The following is a 17252-nucleotide window of genomic DNA, read 5'->3' on the forward strand; positions in this document are numbered from 1 at the left end:
TTTTACAGCACCTGATTGCAAAACGAATAACTAATAACACAGTCAATAACACAGTCAAAAACCATCAGTGAAAGGGCTTTAACATGCAGGTGTTGATTTCTAGATCATTCAACACAAATCTTTCTAAGGAGCGTTGTCGCTCAGGTCTTGTGTGTGTGTGTGAGAGAGAGACGGAGAGAGAGGTGGACTGCTGCCCGTACTGTGTTTTGTTCGATGGGCCACTCTCCTGGAGAGAGGTAAAGTGAGGAAACATACTGGACAAAAGCGCTGTCCCCAGTCAGCCATGAAAACAGCATCAGTGTTCCTGCTGCTAAGCTGCCAGCGCTGAAATGAGACTGTCTAATGACACAATACCCTGGGAAGGCTCAGGTCAGCAACCCTGCCTCGAGGGAAACCTGCCGTGTTATTTAGCTGGCCGGCCCACCCTCCACACATGGACAAAAGTGAGAGGACTGAGAATGTCCCCGTAATGAAACCATCTCTACCTCTCAGAGTGGGTGTTATTACTCAACAGGGATCCGTGTCTGAAAAGGACTGCATGGGCAGTTAATGATCGAATGTCTTAATTTTTTTTTTTTATGGAAACCTTCCCCCCCCCCCCCCCCCCCCCACATAAGACAATAAAGCAACAAAAAAAAAAAAATGAATGCAATGGTCTGAGCTCTAAACCCAAGCTCCAAAACATTCCAAAATAGTTTTGATGTTTAACATGCAGTCTCATTCTGTTTGCTCCCCAGGTCAAATAAGCCAGGTGCTCATGAATATAGAAGGAATTAAAGATGCGTGAAGTTATTCATTACAAGTTGGAGATTTTCTTTACAAGGTTATTCTGCTTTCGTTTTGCTTTCCAGTCGGAGACACGGCTGTCAGATCGTCTCCTGTTCTCTCTCCCCAGGTGGCCCTGAGGGCTGGATACACAGACAGCAACAACAGCCCTCACAATTCATCCGAATGCAACAGTCAGCCCTGGTTCTCATAAAGGAAGGTTGGTACGGGAGTGTACATGGCTCATAAACGCAGGTCAATGTTGAACGTGAAAAGGGCAGAAGGATAATGAATACCGAAATGAAAACTGCACCTTTTTTTAAATCTACTCATTGTTCATTTTACTTTCTGACAGGAGTAAACAATTGATGTAGCAAGATCACATTTTCCAGTAGATGGCCAGTTAGAATCAAACTCCCAGACAGGAAATTTACATTTGTATGTATCACCAGTGTGCGGTGTGCATTAAAGATCTCTCTCCTCCCATCACTGACGGCATTAACTCCCATCCCAGCTCCATACAAGCAACCAGCACATGGCTGTCTCACTGGGAACGCCAATTAGAGTTAAACTGAAATGTTCTGTTAGGAGGAGGGTATTGTGATCAAGGCTGCTAACTATGGTTAAATAGCAATCTCTATGTGATTGCCTGTCAAACTGATTTATAAGAGGGAATTCAGAAAGAACATTCCCTCCATGCTCATCCCCGATGTCATTACCTACTTCTTAAAACATAAATTCTGACTTTTTTTTTAAACATACTTTTATTTCTTGGTTCAAATACTCCTCTAGACTTTACCACAGAGACATGCTGTGAGATGGATGTAATGGAATGAAATCGTCAAGGAATACATAGTGGAAGTGAAATAGCAGCAATGCATCAGAGTACTTGGGTTGTGTCTGAAAACACTAGCCATCAAATCTTTGCATCCTCCTTCCTTACCTCAATATTCCTCTCAAAGCAAATGTGAGGAGGCTCCTCGGACCTCCTCCTCCCCAGAGCTTTGAGGAAACAAGGAAGCAAGGATTTAGGACAGCTAGGAACGTTTTCAGACACTATTATGGACGACGCTGATGAAACGAGAGCGTTCTGATAATAGAGCTGTTGCCAAGGACACTGATAACACACTGCAGAGATGGCAACACCCGGCCGTGTCCTGCGAGTTTAGCTAATCACAGTGTTTGAGTGTGAACACAAGGCTTTATCTGCTGCTGGATAGTGTCATTTTCATTCAGATTGCTCTTCCAAAAAGCAATGAATGTTACTGCTAGAACTGTCTGTACTGCCACACATCTGGTGATGAGGCTTTTCATGTAAGAGTGTAAACGAATTAGCAGGCAACCATTGGGTATTTCTGAATGCCAGTGAGAGTGCTGGGTTTATACAGCGGCTGGTGCTCGGGATAAATCATGTAGCATGGGCTCCACACAGTGGTGGCACAGGGAACAGGAAAATCAGATATCTTCACTGCATAGTCACTTAAATAACTCTACCTACATGTACATTCAGTGGGGAGAACAAGTATTTGATACACTGCTGATTTTGCAGGTTTTCCTACTTACAAAGCATGTAGAGGTCTGTAATTTTTACACTTCAACTGTGAGAGACGGAATCTAAAACAAAAATCCAGAAAATCACATTGTATGATTTTTAAGTAATTAATTTGCATTTTATTGCATGACATAAGTATTTGATACATCAGAAAAGCAGAAGTTAATATTTGGTACAGAAACCATTGTTTGCAACTACAAAGATCATATGTTTCCGGTAGGTCTTGACCAGGTTTGCACACACTGCAGCAGGGATTTTGGCCCACTCCTCCATACAGACCTTCTCCAGATCCTTCAGGTTTCGGGGCTGTCGCTGGGCAATACGGACTTTCAGCTCCCTCCAAAGATTTTCTATTGGGTTCAGGTCTGGAGACTGGCTAGGCCACTCCAGGACCTTGAGATGCTTCTTACGGAGCCACTCCTTAGTTGCCCTGGCTGTGTGCTTTGGGTCGTTGTCATGCTGGAAGACCCAGCCACGACCCATCTTCAATGCTCTTACTGAGGGAAGGAGGTTGTTGGCCAAGATCTCGCGATACATGGTCCCATCCATCCTCCCCTCAATACGGTGAAGTCGTCCTGTCCCCTTTGCAGAAAAGCATCACCAAAGAATGATGTTTCCACCTCCATGCTTCACGGTTGGGATGGTGTTCTTGGGGGTTGTACTCATCCTTCTTCTTCCTCCAAACACGGCGAGTGGCGTTTAGACCAAATAGCTATATTTTTGTCTCATCAGACCACATGACCTTCTCCCATTCCTCCTCTGGATCATCCAGATGGTCATTGGCAAACTTCAGACGGGCCTGGACATGCGCTGGCTTGAGCAGGGGGACCTTGCATGCGCTGCAGGATTTTAATCCATGACGGCGTAGTGTGTTACTAATGGTTTTCTTTGAGACTGTGGTCCCAGCTCTCTTCAGGTCATTGACCAGGTCCTGCCGTTTAGTTCTGGGCTGATCCCTCACCTTCCTCAGACCGAGGGTGATTGACCGTCATCTTGAACTTCTTGCATTTTCTAATAATTGCACCAACAGTTGTTGCCTTCTCACCAAGCTACTTGCCTATTGTCCTGTAGCCCATCCCAGCCTTGTGCAGGTCTACAATTTTATCCCTGATGTCCTTACACAGCTCTCTGGTCTTGGCCATTGTGGAGTGGTTGGAGTCTGTTTGATTTAGTGTGTGGACAGGTGTCTTTTATACAGGTAACGAGTTCAAACAGGTGCAGTTAATGAGTGGAGAACAGGAGGGCTTCTTAAAGAAAAAACTAACAGGTCTGTGAGAGTCGGAATTCTTACTGGTTGGTAGGTGATCAAATACTTATGTCATGCAATAAAATGCAAATTCATTACTTAAAAATCATACAATGTGATTTTCTGGATTTTTGTTTTAGATTCCGTCTCTCACAGTTGAAGTGTACCTATGACAAAAATTACAGACCTCTACATGCTTTGTAAGTAGGAAAACCTGCAAAATCGGCGGTGTATCAAATACTTGTTCTCCCCACTGTATTACCTCGACTAACCGGTGCCCCCGCACATTGACTCGGTACCGGTACCCCCTGTATATAGCCTCGCTACTGTTATTTTACTGATGCGCTTTAATTATTTTATATTTTTAGGTATTCTTTCTTAAAACAGCATTGTTGGTTAAGGGCTTGTGGTCCTCTGTAGCTCAGCTGGTAGAGCACGGCGCTTGTAACGCCAAGGTAGTGGGTTCAATCCCCGGGACCACCCATACACAAAAATGTATGCACGCATGACTGTAAGTCACTTTGGATAAAAGCGTCTGCTAAATGGCATATTATTATTATTTACGCATTTCACCGTAAGGTCAACACCTGTTGTATTCGGCGCATGTGACAAATAACATTTGATGTGAGTACAGGACAACCAACTACTGCAGTGTTCAGCAGGACACAATGTTGAGGAACATTCTGATAGAAATATTGTTAAATCGAACAAATGTCCCTGTGACGTGCAGACTGAGGAATCACGTCAGTTCTATTCATGACACTGTTCCACTTCTATTGCGAAGAAGTATCGCTACGGGGAACGTTGATGAGATGTAGTCAGTCACAGACAGTCTAAACAAGAAGAAAATGGAATTCTCCTCGCATGCTTGCACTGAAATTCTGTCCTCTGATTGAGACAAAACGCAAGGGGAGAGGGCCTCCCGAGTGGCGCAGCGGTCTAAGTCACTGCATCGCAGCGCTGGAGGCGTCACTACAGACCCGGGTTTGATCCCGGGCTGTAACACAATCAGCCTTGATCGAGAGTCCCATAGGGCGGAGCACAATTGGCCCAGCGTCGTCCGGGTTTGGCCGGGGGGGCTTTACTTGGCTCATCGCGCTCTAGCGATGTGGCGGGCCGGGTGCCTGCAGGCTGACCTCTGTCGTCAGTTGAACAGTGTTTCCTCCGACACATTGGTGCGGCTGGCTTCCGGGTTAAGCGGGCGGGTGTTAAGAAGCGTGGTTATGCGGGTCATGTTTGGAGGCTCGACCGTCGCCTCCCGAGCCCATTGGGGAGTTGCAGCGATGAGACAAGATTGAAATTGGGGAGAGAAATACAGAAATACAACCCCCCCCAAAACAACGCATGGGGAGAATCAGTGAATTAATGCAGTGACAAAGCAGGTTTCCAATGTCTCAATACAAAGTCATCAGTGTCATGCGAGACAAAACAACCAGAAATTAACAGAATGTTGAAAAACAAAGAATTAAATTAGATTATATTTTATCAAAAATGTCAAGTTTCCAGGATGAAGAAAATAACAGTGCAACAGTTATTTCAGACATACATATTTACAAAACAGGAAGCATTCAGCAAAGTTGAAAAAAAGGCAGCAGTTTCAAGTATCGTGGAATTTTTCAACACATCAACAAAAACATCCCTCCATATAAAACATCTACGGGAGAAAAGGCCAGTTAATAATTTCGCTATGACAGCATTTAACATTTTAAAGGCCATTTCATAATTTCCTTATGATAACATTCAATAGTTCCGCAAACACATTTTACAAAACTTAAATACAAAAAGCTTAAATTCATATTTAAAAAACAGCTTACCAAAATTCAAAGCTTTCTCTTGTATTTACTCTGGGGGAATACTGTAGGCAAGGGGGAATACTGTAGGCAAGGATACCACACATAGTTCGTTGAATGGCAACCACTGATATACGCTGCTCAATAGTGTAACCCCGTAGACTTGGAAGCAGTGCTGATTGTTGTCAGCCGATCTTAGTGTTGGCCATTTCAGTGGTTTGGCCATTTCAGTGTGTGTTCATGGAACAAACCTGTGCTTCTCCGAGGCTCCTCTCTAGCTCCTGAATACAAGGAGAGATCAACTGACTGTGCAGCTGTGCCATTTTAAACCTGAAGGAAAGAGTTATAGAAAAGATTAGTTGAAAGGAGCAGTATTCCCATTGATTTATCTTTTCATAGTTAGAAAAGGCCTGACGTTCTCCTCCCACAAGAACTGGGATTAAAACACATCTAGCGTATACAATGTTTCCATTAGGAAAAGGTTGTGCCGGTCAAATGTCCGAACATATTTTAATTTGACAGACAAATGCGAGATTTACCGGCCGTATCAAATAGAAAACCCATTTAAATGCCACCACGTGTAGGGTTATGCTTTTTTAGAAGTGCCCACTGCCACCAGTGGGTTTTAAACAACTAATTATTAGAATTCCATGTCGTTCGTTTTTTTTCCTGTGAGCTCAATGCGCAGTTTCTTTGGCGATAAATCAGATCAGGCCAAAACTGTGCGACGTAGGAGGGAGTTGTAGTTTCCAACAGGCCAATGTTCTACATAGTTTAGCACAAAACATGGCAATTAACTAATGACCATAATCCCTTTCATGCCTACTTTTCCAGTCTGTTTCTTTTACGCCTGCTACTTTAGGTTAGTGTGGGGCAGACATGGAGAGAAGAATGTGGGAGAGAGCAGTTGCTTCGGGAGGCATCTCGACCTAAAAATATATGACCTAAGTGAGAAAGTTGGTATTCAGCAGTCAAAATTTGAAGAACTACTAAAATTGTGATTTTGTCAGACAGCAGCTCTATAGAGATGAGATGACTTGGAATGAAAAAATAAAGTCATCAAATAAAACAAAAGCCATATACACAACTTAAATATTTTATTAAAGTGAATAAGTGATGGTTAATAAGTGTTAAGTAAAGAAATGTAGGAGTACAATGAAGAATATTTGAGGCAATACAGCTAGTCACGCACTGGTGCCCTAAATTAGAATTCCAGGTCGCACAGCAGAAATATTTAGGCGCATATGCAAGTAAAATGGTCTCAGTGTAGAGCCCTGAGCCTCGTCTGTCACAGACTCACTGGCGCGGGAAACTTTGAGCTGGTATCAGGTAATACAGTGTTGCAAGTTTGCTATAGCAAGAGCTCAAGACTGACAGGCAGAGTTGACAGAGTAGAGAGATGATGCGATTGAAAGACAACCAGAACCAACCTCCATGCATAGCCAAAGTGATTTATAGAGCATATTTATTTTCAGCAGAATGTTTTTATCTGGTTTTATGCATTTTTACCGTTCCAAAAGCCGGCAATTACCGGTCAAAGGAAACACAGTTTAAACTCAATACAGTGTTAACAATTCAATCAGAACACCTATGACCTGTGAAAAGCTTCCAAAGAAAGGAGGACTTACCTCCTGTGCAGCTCTCTGGCTTTGCTAGGCTCTGGGCAGTAGTGCTGTAGAGCTGTGATACAGTGTGCTGCCAGCATGCTGTAACACTGTTCTCTCACCAAGTTGTGGCTGCTGGTGTCCCACTGTGGCAGCTCGCTGGTGTACCTCCACGCCACTAGGGCGTGCTCCAGAGCAGACTCCCACTCTTGGTTCTGCAGCAGCAGCTGGCCCCACTCCTGGCAGGAAACCTGTGAGGAGGAAAATGCCAAGGTTCATTCAGACACACAGCAGGTGACCCAGCTTCATACCAATCACAACCCAGTTTATCAAAAGTCGAGCACAATGCAAGGAGATTTTCCAAGAATTTCTAGCTATTCAACCATCTTAGAAGCACTTAAGTCACACAATCAGCTCAAATAAAGTTAGAGCGCAAGTCTTAAAATACTTATTATTTATTGCAAGGAGATTCAATTTCAGGTCAATTATGCAAGGAGATTCAATTTCAGGTCAATTACCCAAGTTACATTCACATAAGGACAACTTAAAGAGCATATAACTAAAATGTTGATACTCACTTTAAACACCACAAGGTGTGGATATGCCTTTCTGTAACAGTGTGCGTCTCTGTTGGACCCCAGGCGTGAGTACGGTATAGATCTGTAGACATTGGTCTTCTTCAGGTGCAAGTCATCCTGTAACGGCTTCAGGTCTGTAATGAGGGCTCTGGGCTCCTGCCTCTGCCCCTGTTCTACTAGGATGAGAGATCTTATGAGCTGCACAAGCTGCTGGTTGGACAGGGGTGTCTGGTTGTCTTCCATTCTCTCACTCCGACTACTCCATGTTCTGTATATGGCTGGGTCCACTGCAAAACACACCACTGTATTAGTCACAAGCCAACTAATATAAGACTAGAAACTGAGTGACATGATCCATTTAATTTGCTTACTAACATGAATTCCCACGTTTTGAGTTGCTGGTAATGTTTCTGCCTCTAGATGTGTTTGACAATGGAGCCATGCGTGAACTTAGAACCTCCAGGTAGGACCTTCGCATACGAGCTGCAAAAAACATTTGGCATAACTTTAGAGTGCATTTGTGACTACTAAAGGATCATAGATAACCCAGTTATAATATTCTAGTTGTACTAACGTTAGATAGCAAAGCAGATGCAATGTATTGGTTCTTGCTGAATTAATAACTACAAACAAAATGACAAACAGCTCACCCACAGTCAACAATCTCCATTTGTTGCTTAGCTAAATGTCCAATATCAGCTAGTTATAATTAGGTAAATAGTTGTTAGCAAAGGCTAACAATAGGTACCATGTTGTGTCAATGCATTTGCTAACTTAAAGCTGGCTAGCTAACTAGCTAGTTGACCACACAAGTTAAATTGCCATTTTCAATATGACATGATTTGTTTGTTCAGACTTAGTGTTTAATTGGATCTTACTGGCTGACTATACAGCTATGATGAAAAATTGTTACAAAATATAAAGTTGCCGTTAGCTAGCTAGTTAGCCACATTTGTTCTTGGCGCGCGCTTAGTTCACCGAGGACAGCTGTTATGATGCTGCAGTGGAGGGAAATTTAGCTTGGCTAGCCAGCCACCTACTTTGTGAAGTTGTTGAAGTCAGACGTACCTGCAATTTTCGGCTGTGGAGCTGGGATTTCCACCAGGGCACGTCTTGAGTGACAAATGGTTGCCATATTAGATACGTTGGATCAAAACGACAGACCTCCTGCAAAAAGTTAGCCAGTTATGTCGTTAGCTGTCTAGTTAGCTAGGAAGCTGTCTAGTAGTGCACAGCCAACAAACTGTAAAGGTTGTACTAATAACACGCAGCTACTGCCTGCCAAGTAACTCAAATAAATGCCATAAAATGAAATAGTCCTTGACATTGGGGGATATGCACGTTGCTGACAAAACTTTGCAAAGCTCTTCTCCCGCGAATGTATGATAAAATACTGCCGCAAGAACTTACCGCGCGGGCGTGGTTTCATTATCCATCAACCTGATTGGTCATTGTCGAAACAGGCGCGTGCCTTTTTATTGGAGAACGGGATCTTGAATTGCGCTGTGTTGAAATACAAACAAAATAGCCGCTTAAATACGGTAGGCCGGCACATGTACTATTGTGAAATATGACTTATATAACCATTTGTGAAGTGGTTGAAGTCAGACACACCTGCAATTTTTGGCTGTGCTGTGGGGATAATTAGCTAGCTACTTTATAGCAAAAAGACATAGCACTTGCAAACATTTCACCAGTTCTGTTGTGTTAGCTAGCAAGCAGAAGCTGTGGGTGACCATTGATGTACTTTCTTTTAATAACATGCAGATGCCAAGTAGCAAACAAATGACAACAAATGCATTATAATAATAATCATTGCTACAAATTAAAAAATATTCTTCTGTGGGGTTTATCGGAGGTTGGCATCCAACGTTATGGAGCATTAACGCCACCTACTGTACTGGCCACTTACGAAAAAAGATTGCAGTCAGAGTGCAGTATAACTGCTGTTAGTGCAGTGTAAATACTGCTTCCAAAATAACAAAAACATTTCCCCCCGCAGTATTTTTGCAGTGTAAATGCAGTTAGAGTGCAGTATTACTGCTTCCAAAATACCACAGTCGACTGCAGTTACTGCATATTTTTTTGTAAGGGCGTGTGGGCCAGAGAGGCAGGAACTAAATCCTACCAGCCAGCCCCGTTCTCTTTTAAAAGATAACAACATATTTGAGACTGTATCTAATGATGTTCTACTCAGTATGATCTTTAAACTCAATTCCTGTACCCCCTTCTCCCTCATACTGGATCTCAGCCTCTCTATTTCCCCCTCATACTGCCCACACTGTATCAGTGCATGCTCAACTGTCTCTGTTTCCTGGCAGCAATCACACCTTCCTGTGGTTGTGACTAGAGGGAGTACAGCTCTGACTGGAAGTTACTTTTTGTAGCAGGTTAGCAGAGCATTTTAGCTAAACCTAACCCTTTTCCTAACCTTAACCTAAGTCTCCTAACCTGCTGCGTAAATTCTCCTAACCTGCTGCGTAAATTCTCCTAACCTGCCACAAAAAAGTCTGGTCTTAGCTGTACTACCTATAGTCAGAACCACTTCCTGTTGGATGCTTTCCTATCACATTTAATGTATTATTCAACCTGCTGTGTCCCACCCTTAGCCTTGTAAAGATGGCCTCCTCTCTTCTGTCTCTTCCTACCGTCCTCCCCTCCCGACTTTCCTCTGTACTTGGAATAGATGCCTGCCCTTAGTGTCTCTGTTCCACTGCTCCTGCCATCTCTGCACCACCACTGTCCATATTATTCCCTTAAGCCTCTTCCTTGCTCGTCGGCACCTCCACATCCACCTCCTCTCTCCTAAGGGCCTGTTTAGCTATCACGTCTACTTCCTCATTCCCTTCCACCCCCACATGAGCCGGGACCCAAGCAAAACTTATCTGGATACCCATCTGTCTCACCCGGGCATGAATTTAGAGTACATTTACATTTACATTTTCGTCATTTAGCAGACGCTCTTATCCAGAGCGACTTACAAATTGGTGCATTCACCTTATGATAGCCAGTGTGACAACCACTTTACAATATATTTAAAAAAAACTCATATAACAGGTTGGAGGCTACTGCTGAGAAAACTTTACAGATAATCTGCATCTCGCAGGTTTTCTGATCACCTGATTGACCCATCAACATGAATGGTCATCGTCGAAACATGTGTGTGCATTGCAATTGGAGGATGTAATTTTGAATTGAACCATGATGAGAGCCTCTGAAATACAGGTAGGCCTGCATGTACACAGGGGTCAAATACTGTGATGGAATAGTGTGAGAAATACCAATTAAATTTTTTTATGTCAAAAACACAATTATTAGCTTGCATTATTCATATTCCCACCAGATTGGGTGTTTTTTTTTATGTCCCATATTTCTGGCAAGAGCAAGCTGGGTTTCTTATATATAAAATAAAATGAGTATGTAAGTGTACATATACATGTATATGTAGGTATAAAAACAATATTTATTGATAACCAAATAATAGGCTGATCATTACATTTCAGAGATCATCACTGAGGAGGTCGCATTCAACATAAAATATGAATAATACACATGTATGTACATTATTGCCACTGTTAAAGCATTCCTTTTTTTGCCATTCATAGAATTAGACTAATTAAGTAGTGGATGTAAATTAGATAGGTCTACCACATTAAAATAGCAATACAGTTAATGTTTCAAGGGGATAATATACATTCATATTTGAATGATATTAGCATTTAACAGTAGCCTATATATATATATATATATATATATATATATATATATATATATATATATATATATATATATATATATACAGTGCTATGAAAAAGTATTTGCCCCCTTTCTAATTTTCTCTACTTTTGCATATTTGTGATACTGAATGTTATCAGATCTTCAACCAAAACCTAATATTAGATAAAGGGAACATAAGTGAACAAATAACACAACAATTACATATTTATTTTCATTTATTTCATAAACAAAGTTATGCAACACCCAGTTCCCCTGTGTGAAAAAGTAATTGCCCCCTTACACTCAATAACTGGTTGTGCCACCTTTAGCTGCAATGACTCCAACCAAATGCTTCCTGTAGTTGTTGATCAGTCTCTCACGTCGCTGTGGAGGAATTTTGGCCCACTCTTCCATGCAGAACTGCTTTAACTCAGTGACGTGTGGGTTTTCAAGCATGAACTGCTCGTTTCAAGTCCTGCCACAACATCTCAATTGGGATTAGGTCTGGACTTTGACTAAGCCATTCAGAAACTTCAAATTTGTTGCTTTTTAGCAATTTCCATGTAGACTTGATTGTGTGTTTTGGATCATTGTCTTGCTGCATGACGCAGCTGCGCTTCAGCTTCAGCTCACAGATGGATGGTCTGACATTCTCCTGTAGAATTCTCTGATACAGAGCAGAATTCATGGTTCCTTCTATTAAGGCAAGTCGTCCAGGTCCTGTGGCAGCAAAGCATCCCCAAACCATCACACCACCACCACCATGCTTAACCTTTGATATGATGTTCTTACTGTGGAATGCAGAGTTTGGTTTTCGCCAGGCATTACTGGAACCATGTCGTCCAAAAAGTTATACTTTTGAATCATCTGTCCATAGGATGTTCTTCCAAGAGTCTTGATGATCATCCAGGTGCTTTTTGGCAAACTTGAGTCAACTTTTTGGACGAGATGGGTCCCATTATGCCTGGCGAAAACCAAACACTGCATTCCACAGTAAGAACATCATACCAAAGGTCAAGCATGGTGGTGGTGTGATGGTTTGGGGATGCTTTGCTGCCTCAGGACCTGGACGACTTGCCTTAATAGAAGGAACCATGAATTCTGCTCTGTATCAGAGAATTCTACAGCAGAATGTCAGACCATCCGTCTGTGAGCAGAAGCTGAAGTGCAGCTGGGTCATGCAGCAAGACAATGATCCAAAACACACAATCAAGTCTACATGAAAATTGCTAAAAAGCAACAAATTGGAAGTTTTGGAATGGCCTAGTCAAAGTCCAGACCTAATCCCAATTGAGATGTTGTGGCAGGACTTAAAACGAGCAGTTCATGCTTGAAAACCCACACGTCACTGAGTTAAAGCAGTTCTGCATGGAAGAGTGGGCCAAAATTCCTCCACAGCGACGTGAGAGACTGATCAACAACTACAGGAAGCATTTGGTTGGAGTCATTGCAGCTAAAGGTGGCACAACCAGTTATTGAGTGTAAGGGGGCAATTACTTTTTCACACAGGGGAATTGGGTGTTGCATAACTTTGTTTATGAAATAAATATGTTGTTGTGTTCTTTGTTCACTTATTTTCCCTTTATCTAATATTAGGTTTTGGTTGAAGATCTGATAACATTCTGTATCACAAATATGCAAAATTAGAGAAAATTAGAAAGGGGTCAAATACTTTTTCATAGCACTGTATATATATAGTACCAGTCAAAAGTTTGGACACACCTACTCATTCCAGGGTTTTTCTTTATTTTTACTATTTTCTACATTGTTGAATAATAGTGAAGACATCAGAACTATGAAATAACACATATGGAATCATGTAGTAACCAAACAAGTGTGAAACAAATCAAAATATATTTTATATTTGAGATTCTTCAAATAGCCTCCCTTTGCCTTGATGACAGATTTGCACACTCTTGGCATTCTCTCAACCAGCTTCACCTGGAATGCTTTTCCAACAGTCTTGAAGGATTTCTCACATATGCTTAGCACTTGTTGGATGCTTTTCCTTCACTCTGCCGTCCGACTCATCCCAAAAAATCTCAATTGAGTTGAGGTCGAGGGATTGTGGAGGCCAGGTCATCTGATGCAGCACTCCATCACTCTCTTTCTTGGTCAAATAGCCCTTAGACAGCCTGGAGGTGTGTTGGGTCATTTTCCTGTTGAAAAACAAATGATAGTCCCACTAAGCCCAAACCAGATGGGATGGCGTATCGCTGCAGAATGATGTGGTAGCCATGCTGGTTAAGTGTGCCTTGAATTCTAAATAAATCACAGACAGTGTCACCAGCAAAGCACCCCCAAACCATAACACCTCCTCCTCCATGCTTTACAGTGGGAACTACATATGTGGAGATCATCTGTTCACCCACCCCGCGTCTCACAAAGACATGCCGGTTGTAACCAAAAATCTCAAATTTGGACTCCAGACCAAAGGACACATTTCCACCGGTCTAATGTCCATTGCTTGTGTTTCTTTGCCCAATCAGGTCTCTTCTGCTTATTGGTGTCCTTTGGTAGTGGTTTCTTTGCACCATGAAGGCCTGATTCACTCTGTCCCCCCTGAACAGTTGATGTTGAGATGTGTCTGTGACTTGAACTCTATGAAGCATTTATTTTGGCTGCAATTTCTGAGGCTGGTAACTCTGATGAACTTATCTTTTGCAGCAGAGGTAACTCTGGGTCTTCCATTCCTGTGGCAGTCCTCATGAGAGCCAGTTTCATCATAGCGCTTGATGGTTTTTGCGACTGTCGTTTCTCTTTGCTTATTTGAGCTGTTTTTGCCATAATATGGACTTGGTATTTTACCAAATAGGTCTATCTTCTGCATACCCCCCACCTTGTCACAACACAACTGATTGGCTCAAACGCATTAAGAAGGAAAGAAATTCCACAAATTAACTTTTAAGAAGGCACACCTGTTAATTGAAATGCATTCCAGGTGACTACCTCATGAAGATGGTTGAGAGAATGCCAACAGTGTGCAAAGCTGTCATCAAGGCAACAAAAAGGTGGCTATTTGAAGAATCTCAAATACAAAATATATTTTGATTTGTTTAACACTTTTTTGGTTACTACATGATTCCAAATGTGTTATTTCATAGTTTTGATATCTTCACTATTATTCTACAATGTAAAAAATAGTACAAATAAAGAAAAACCCTTGAATGAGTAGGTGTGTCCAAACCTTTGACTGGTACTGTATATATATATATATCATAATTGATCAATTACTGCAATTACTGCTCACACAGACAGATCAGTGAATTGTTCTTTGTGAAACACAAATGCTAGGCAACCTAGGCCTACTAATCTTCCTATTTTGGTGTTTTCATTATCAATACCGAGGCACACAAAAAGCGGAAGTCTTTGTAGCAACAGGAATACATCATAATTGAGATCATAATGTGAAGATACATCCAAATGTGTGATGTTATATTCTAGTGGGGCGGATGACCATATTTAGGTTGTTGGCTGCACTCTGAGTACCCCGGCTGTCCTTTATTGCTCTGCCCTGGATTGACCGCACTGTTTGTCCCTTTTGTATTGTAGGCTTTAGGTTTGGGGATCCTGGTTGGGCCTGGGCGTCGGAATGCTTCCAAGGGGATCTGAGAATAGACAGAGAGAAAACAGGGATCAATATACTTACGATACATAATGTAGGTTGTTTATGAAACTGACCACAAGATGGTGCCAAATAATGTTTTTTGGCATACAGTAGCCAATATCTAGCAGTTTTCGACAAAACACATGACAAAATCATTCATTACATGCTTATTAAGACATGTAGATGCCCATATATGTGTGCAGTATAACAAGTAGACTAATAAAACATTACTATTTAAGTAAAGCTTTGACATTTTTTTCAACACAACCGCTGTAAAGAATGGAACTAAAGAAATCCATGATTCTCTTTCTAATACTGTCTTTGGAGTTTATAGAGCTATTCACACACAAGTCATTGTTTTGCTCCTAAAGAAGGCCTATAAGAGAGAGTGGGGACGGAAAATGTTCGGAGACAGGTGTTGGATCGTATTTTAGCACCAACTGCCAAAACAGTGACAGGAAATGTCTCCTGAGGGGTTTGCATCACTGCACTGTTTACTGCACAATCAGCTTAAACTGTCGTCTAATGCGCCTAGCTCTCCGTCTCAGCTCTGCCAGAAGGTGATGTCACCGTAGGAGATCTTCATGTTTGTCATTGCTCTGCGTTTAGTTTAAACCCCTCTCTGCTCTCTGCTCAGTTTAAACCTCTCTCTCTCTCTCTCTCTCTCTCTCTCTCTCTCTCTCTCTCTCTCTCTCTCTCTCTCTCTCTCTCTCTCTCTCTCTCTCTCTCTCTCTCTCTCTCTGCTCAGTTTAAACCCCACTCTCTCTGCTCAGTTAAACCCCCCACCCCTCTCTATCTCCTCTGGATTTATGTAACTGCATGTGAGACTAGAGGGATGATGATGAGGGCACTTAGAGCGAAGAAAGACAAGAAGGAGAATAGATGATATCTGCGTCCCAAATTGCACCCTATTACCTATGGGCTCTGGTCAAAAGTAGTGTGCTATTTAGTGAATAGGGTGCCATTTGGGAGGCAGATCATCATGCACATTAAGGCATTCTCCCAGACCTGTTGCATAATGTAGGTTATTATACTGTAGTTTTGAACATTGCAGCTTATTTCATCACTCTTTCTTTCTCTGAGAGAGACCTCTTGTGAGACACTCCAGTTTCGTGCTGAAAGCTATTGAGTGAATCAATCCCAGTCCAAGGTGTGAGTGGTTAAAGACTGTTAAAGACCAACTGTAAGTGAGTGTGTATAAGTGTTTTATGGTTTCGAAAATTAATTCTAAAATGTGCAATGAACCATGTCCTTAAATCCATGCAGGACATAAATTTGAAATGTGTTTTGAAAATGAGGTTAATGGACCAGAAAATCTGTGTGGGTCGTGTCAGGGGGCCATGTTGATTTTACACAGAATGACCTTTAATTATAAGCCTCCTCCCTTTGGAGCCATGCAACAGGAGTACTAGAGAAAGCACTTCCTCTGCCACGGACAGACCAGACTGCAGTTCAGTAGGCCGGCCTGCGTTCTGCAATACTGGCAAAGATGCACGGTTGTCTCCATGGCTACAAAACACAGGATTTGTTTGGTGCTTGGATTGAGGTGGGAGACATTATTTCACAGCACACTACTGGGCCTCAGGATCCTCGTTCATTCACAATATGAGGCCTTTGTTTGAAATGAGCCCAGCCCTGTCTGTTTATTTTCCTCTCCTTGTTCATTGGGCCTATCGGTCAAGGTGTTTGGATTCCATTGTAATGATGACCGTTATTGTAAACTACACGTGAATCCCATCAACTCCTAAACTAGCCTGTGATTAGCCTATGCAGGGTTGCCAGAAACCGCTAACATTCGGTTTTCAGGGATATAGTCTTTTCAACCTAACTTCTGTTTCCCCTGAATAACAGATGTGGGAACTCCGCTCAGGCGTCTTTTTACGCATGCTACGTTAGGTTAGCCTGTGACGTACACTGAAGATTAGTCTCGCCTCTGATTGGCTACTGTATTTTCTGTATTGAAAAACAGCACAGTGGATGATGGTGCCGTGTGATTGTATAGCCTTCATAGACCTTAGATTTAGCTGACATGTCAAAGGTCATGAGTCAAGTGAGATATAAAAAAGGAAAGGGTGTGTCGGACTATGACGCCATCATCCATACTACTTGCACTTTGCTCTTATTCGATATGGACTATGATGTTCTTTTTTACATCAGAACATATGATCTGGCTCAAACAATGACCTCACTAGATGTGAATAAGTACGATCAGATAGATAATGACATGGAGGATATTTAAGGACACAGCCTCTCTGATCCCTTTAATGAATAGCATCTTGTTTAGCCTGCAAATTATTTTGGGCATTGAGAGATTGGGATCCTGTTTCCAAAGTGCAACGCTCCCAGCCTGAATTGACCTAAAGCTTGATATAGACAGCTCTTTATAGTGATAC

The 17252-nt window shown here is 42.1% G+C and overlaps 1 protein-coding gene across 2 annotated transcripts; it reads right to left on the minus strand.

Moving 5' to 3' along the window:
* Positions 1-5032: 5032 nt before the first annotated feature.
* LOC311109757 (uncharacterized protein) lies at positions 5033-8930 on the minus strand. Of its 2 annotated transcripts, none has more exons than XM_084152734.1 (5): positions 8604-8930; positions 7911-8018; positions 7536-7822; positions 6982-7208; positions 5033-5683 (listed from the first exon to the last, which is right to left on the minus strand). In XM_084152734.1, exons 1-5 carry the CDS (start codon positions 8668-8670, stop codon positions 5581-5583), a joined length of 792 nt encoding a protein of 263 aa, XP_084008860.1. In that variant the 5' UTR covers positions 8671-8930; the 3' UTR covers positions 5033-5580. The 2 variants fall into 2 exon arrangements, with proteins under 2 accessions (XP_084008860.1, XP_084008861.1); XM_084152735.1 differs by having other exon boundaries at positions 7923-8018; positions 8604-8896.
* Between the last annotated feature and the right edge of the window lie 8322 nt (positions 8931-17252).

The sequence above is a fragment of the Coregonus lavaretus genome (assembly GCF_964263955.1).
Source record: "Coregonus lavaretus genome assembly, chromosome: 35".
Classification (NCBI taxonomy): domain Eukaryota; kingdom Metazoa; phylum Chordata; class Actinopteri; order Salmoniformes; family Salmonidae; genus Coregonus; species Coregonus lavaretus.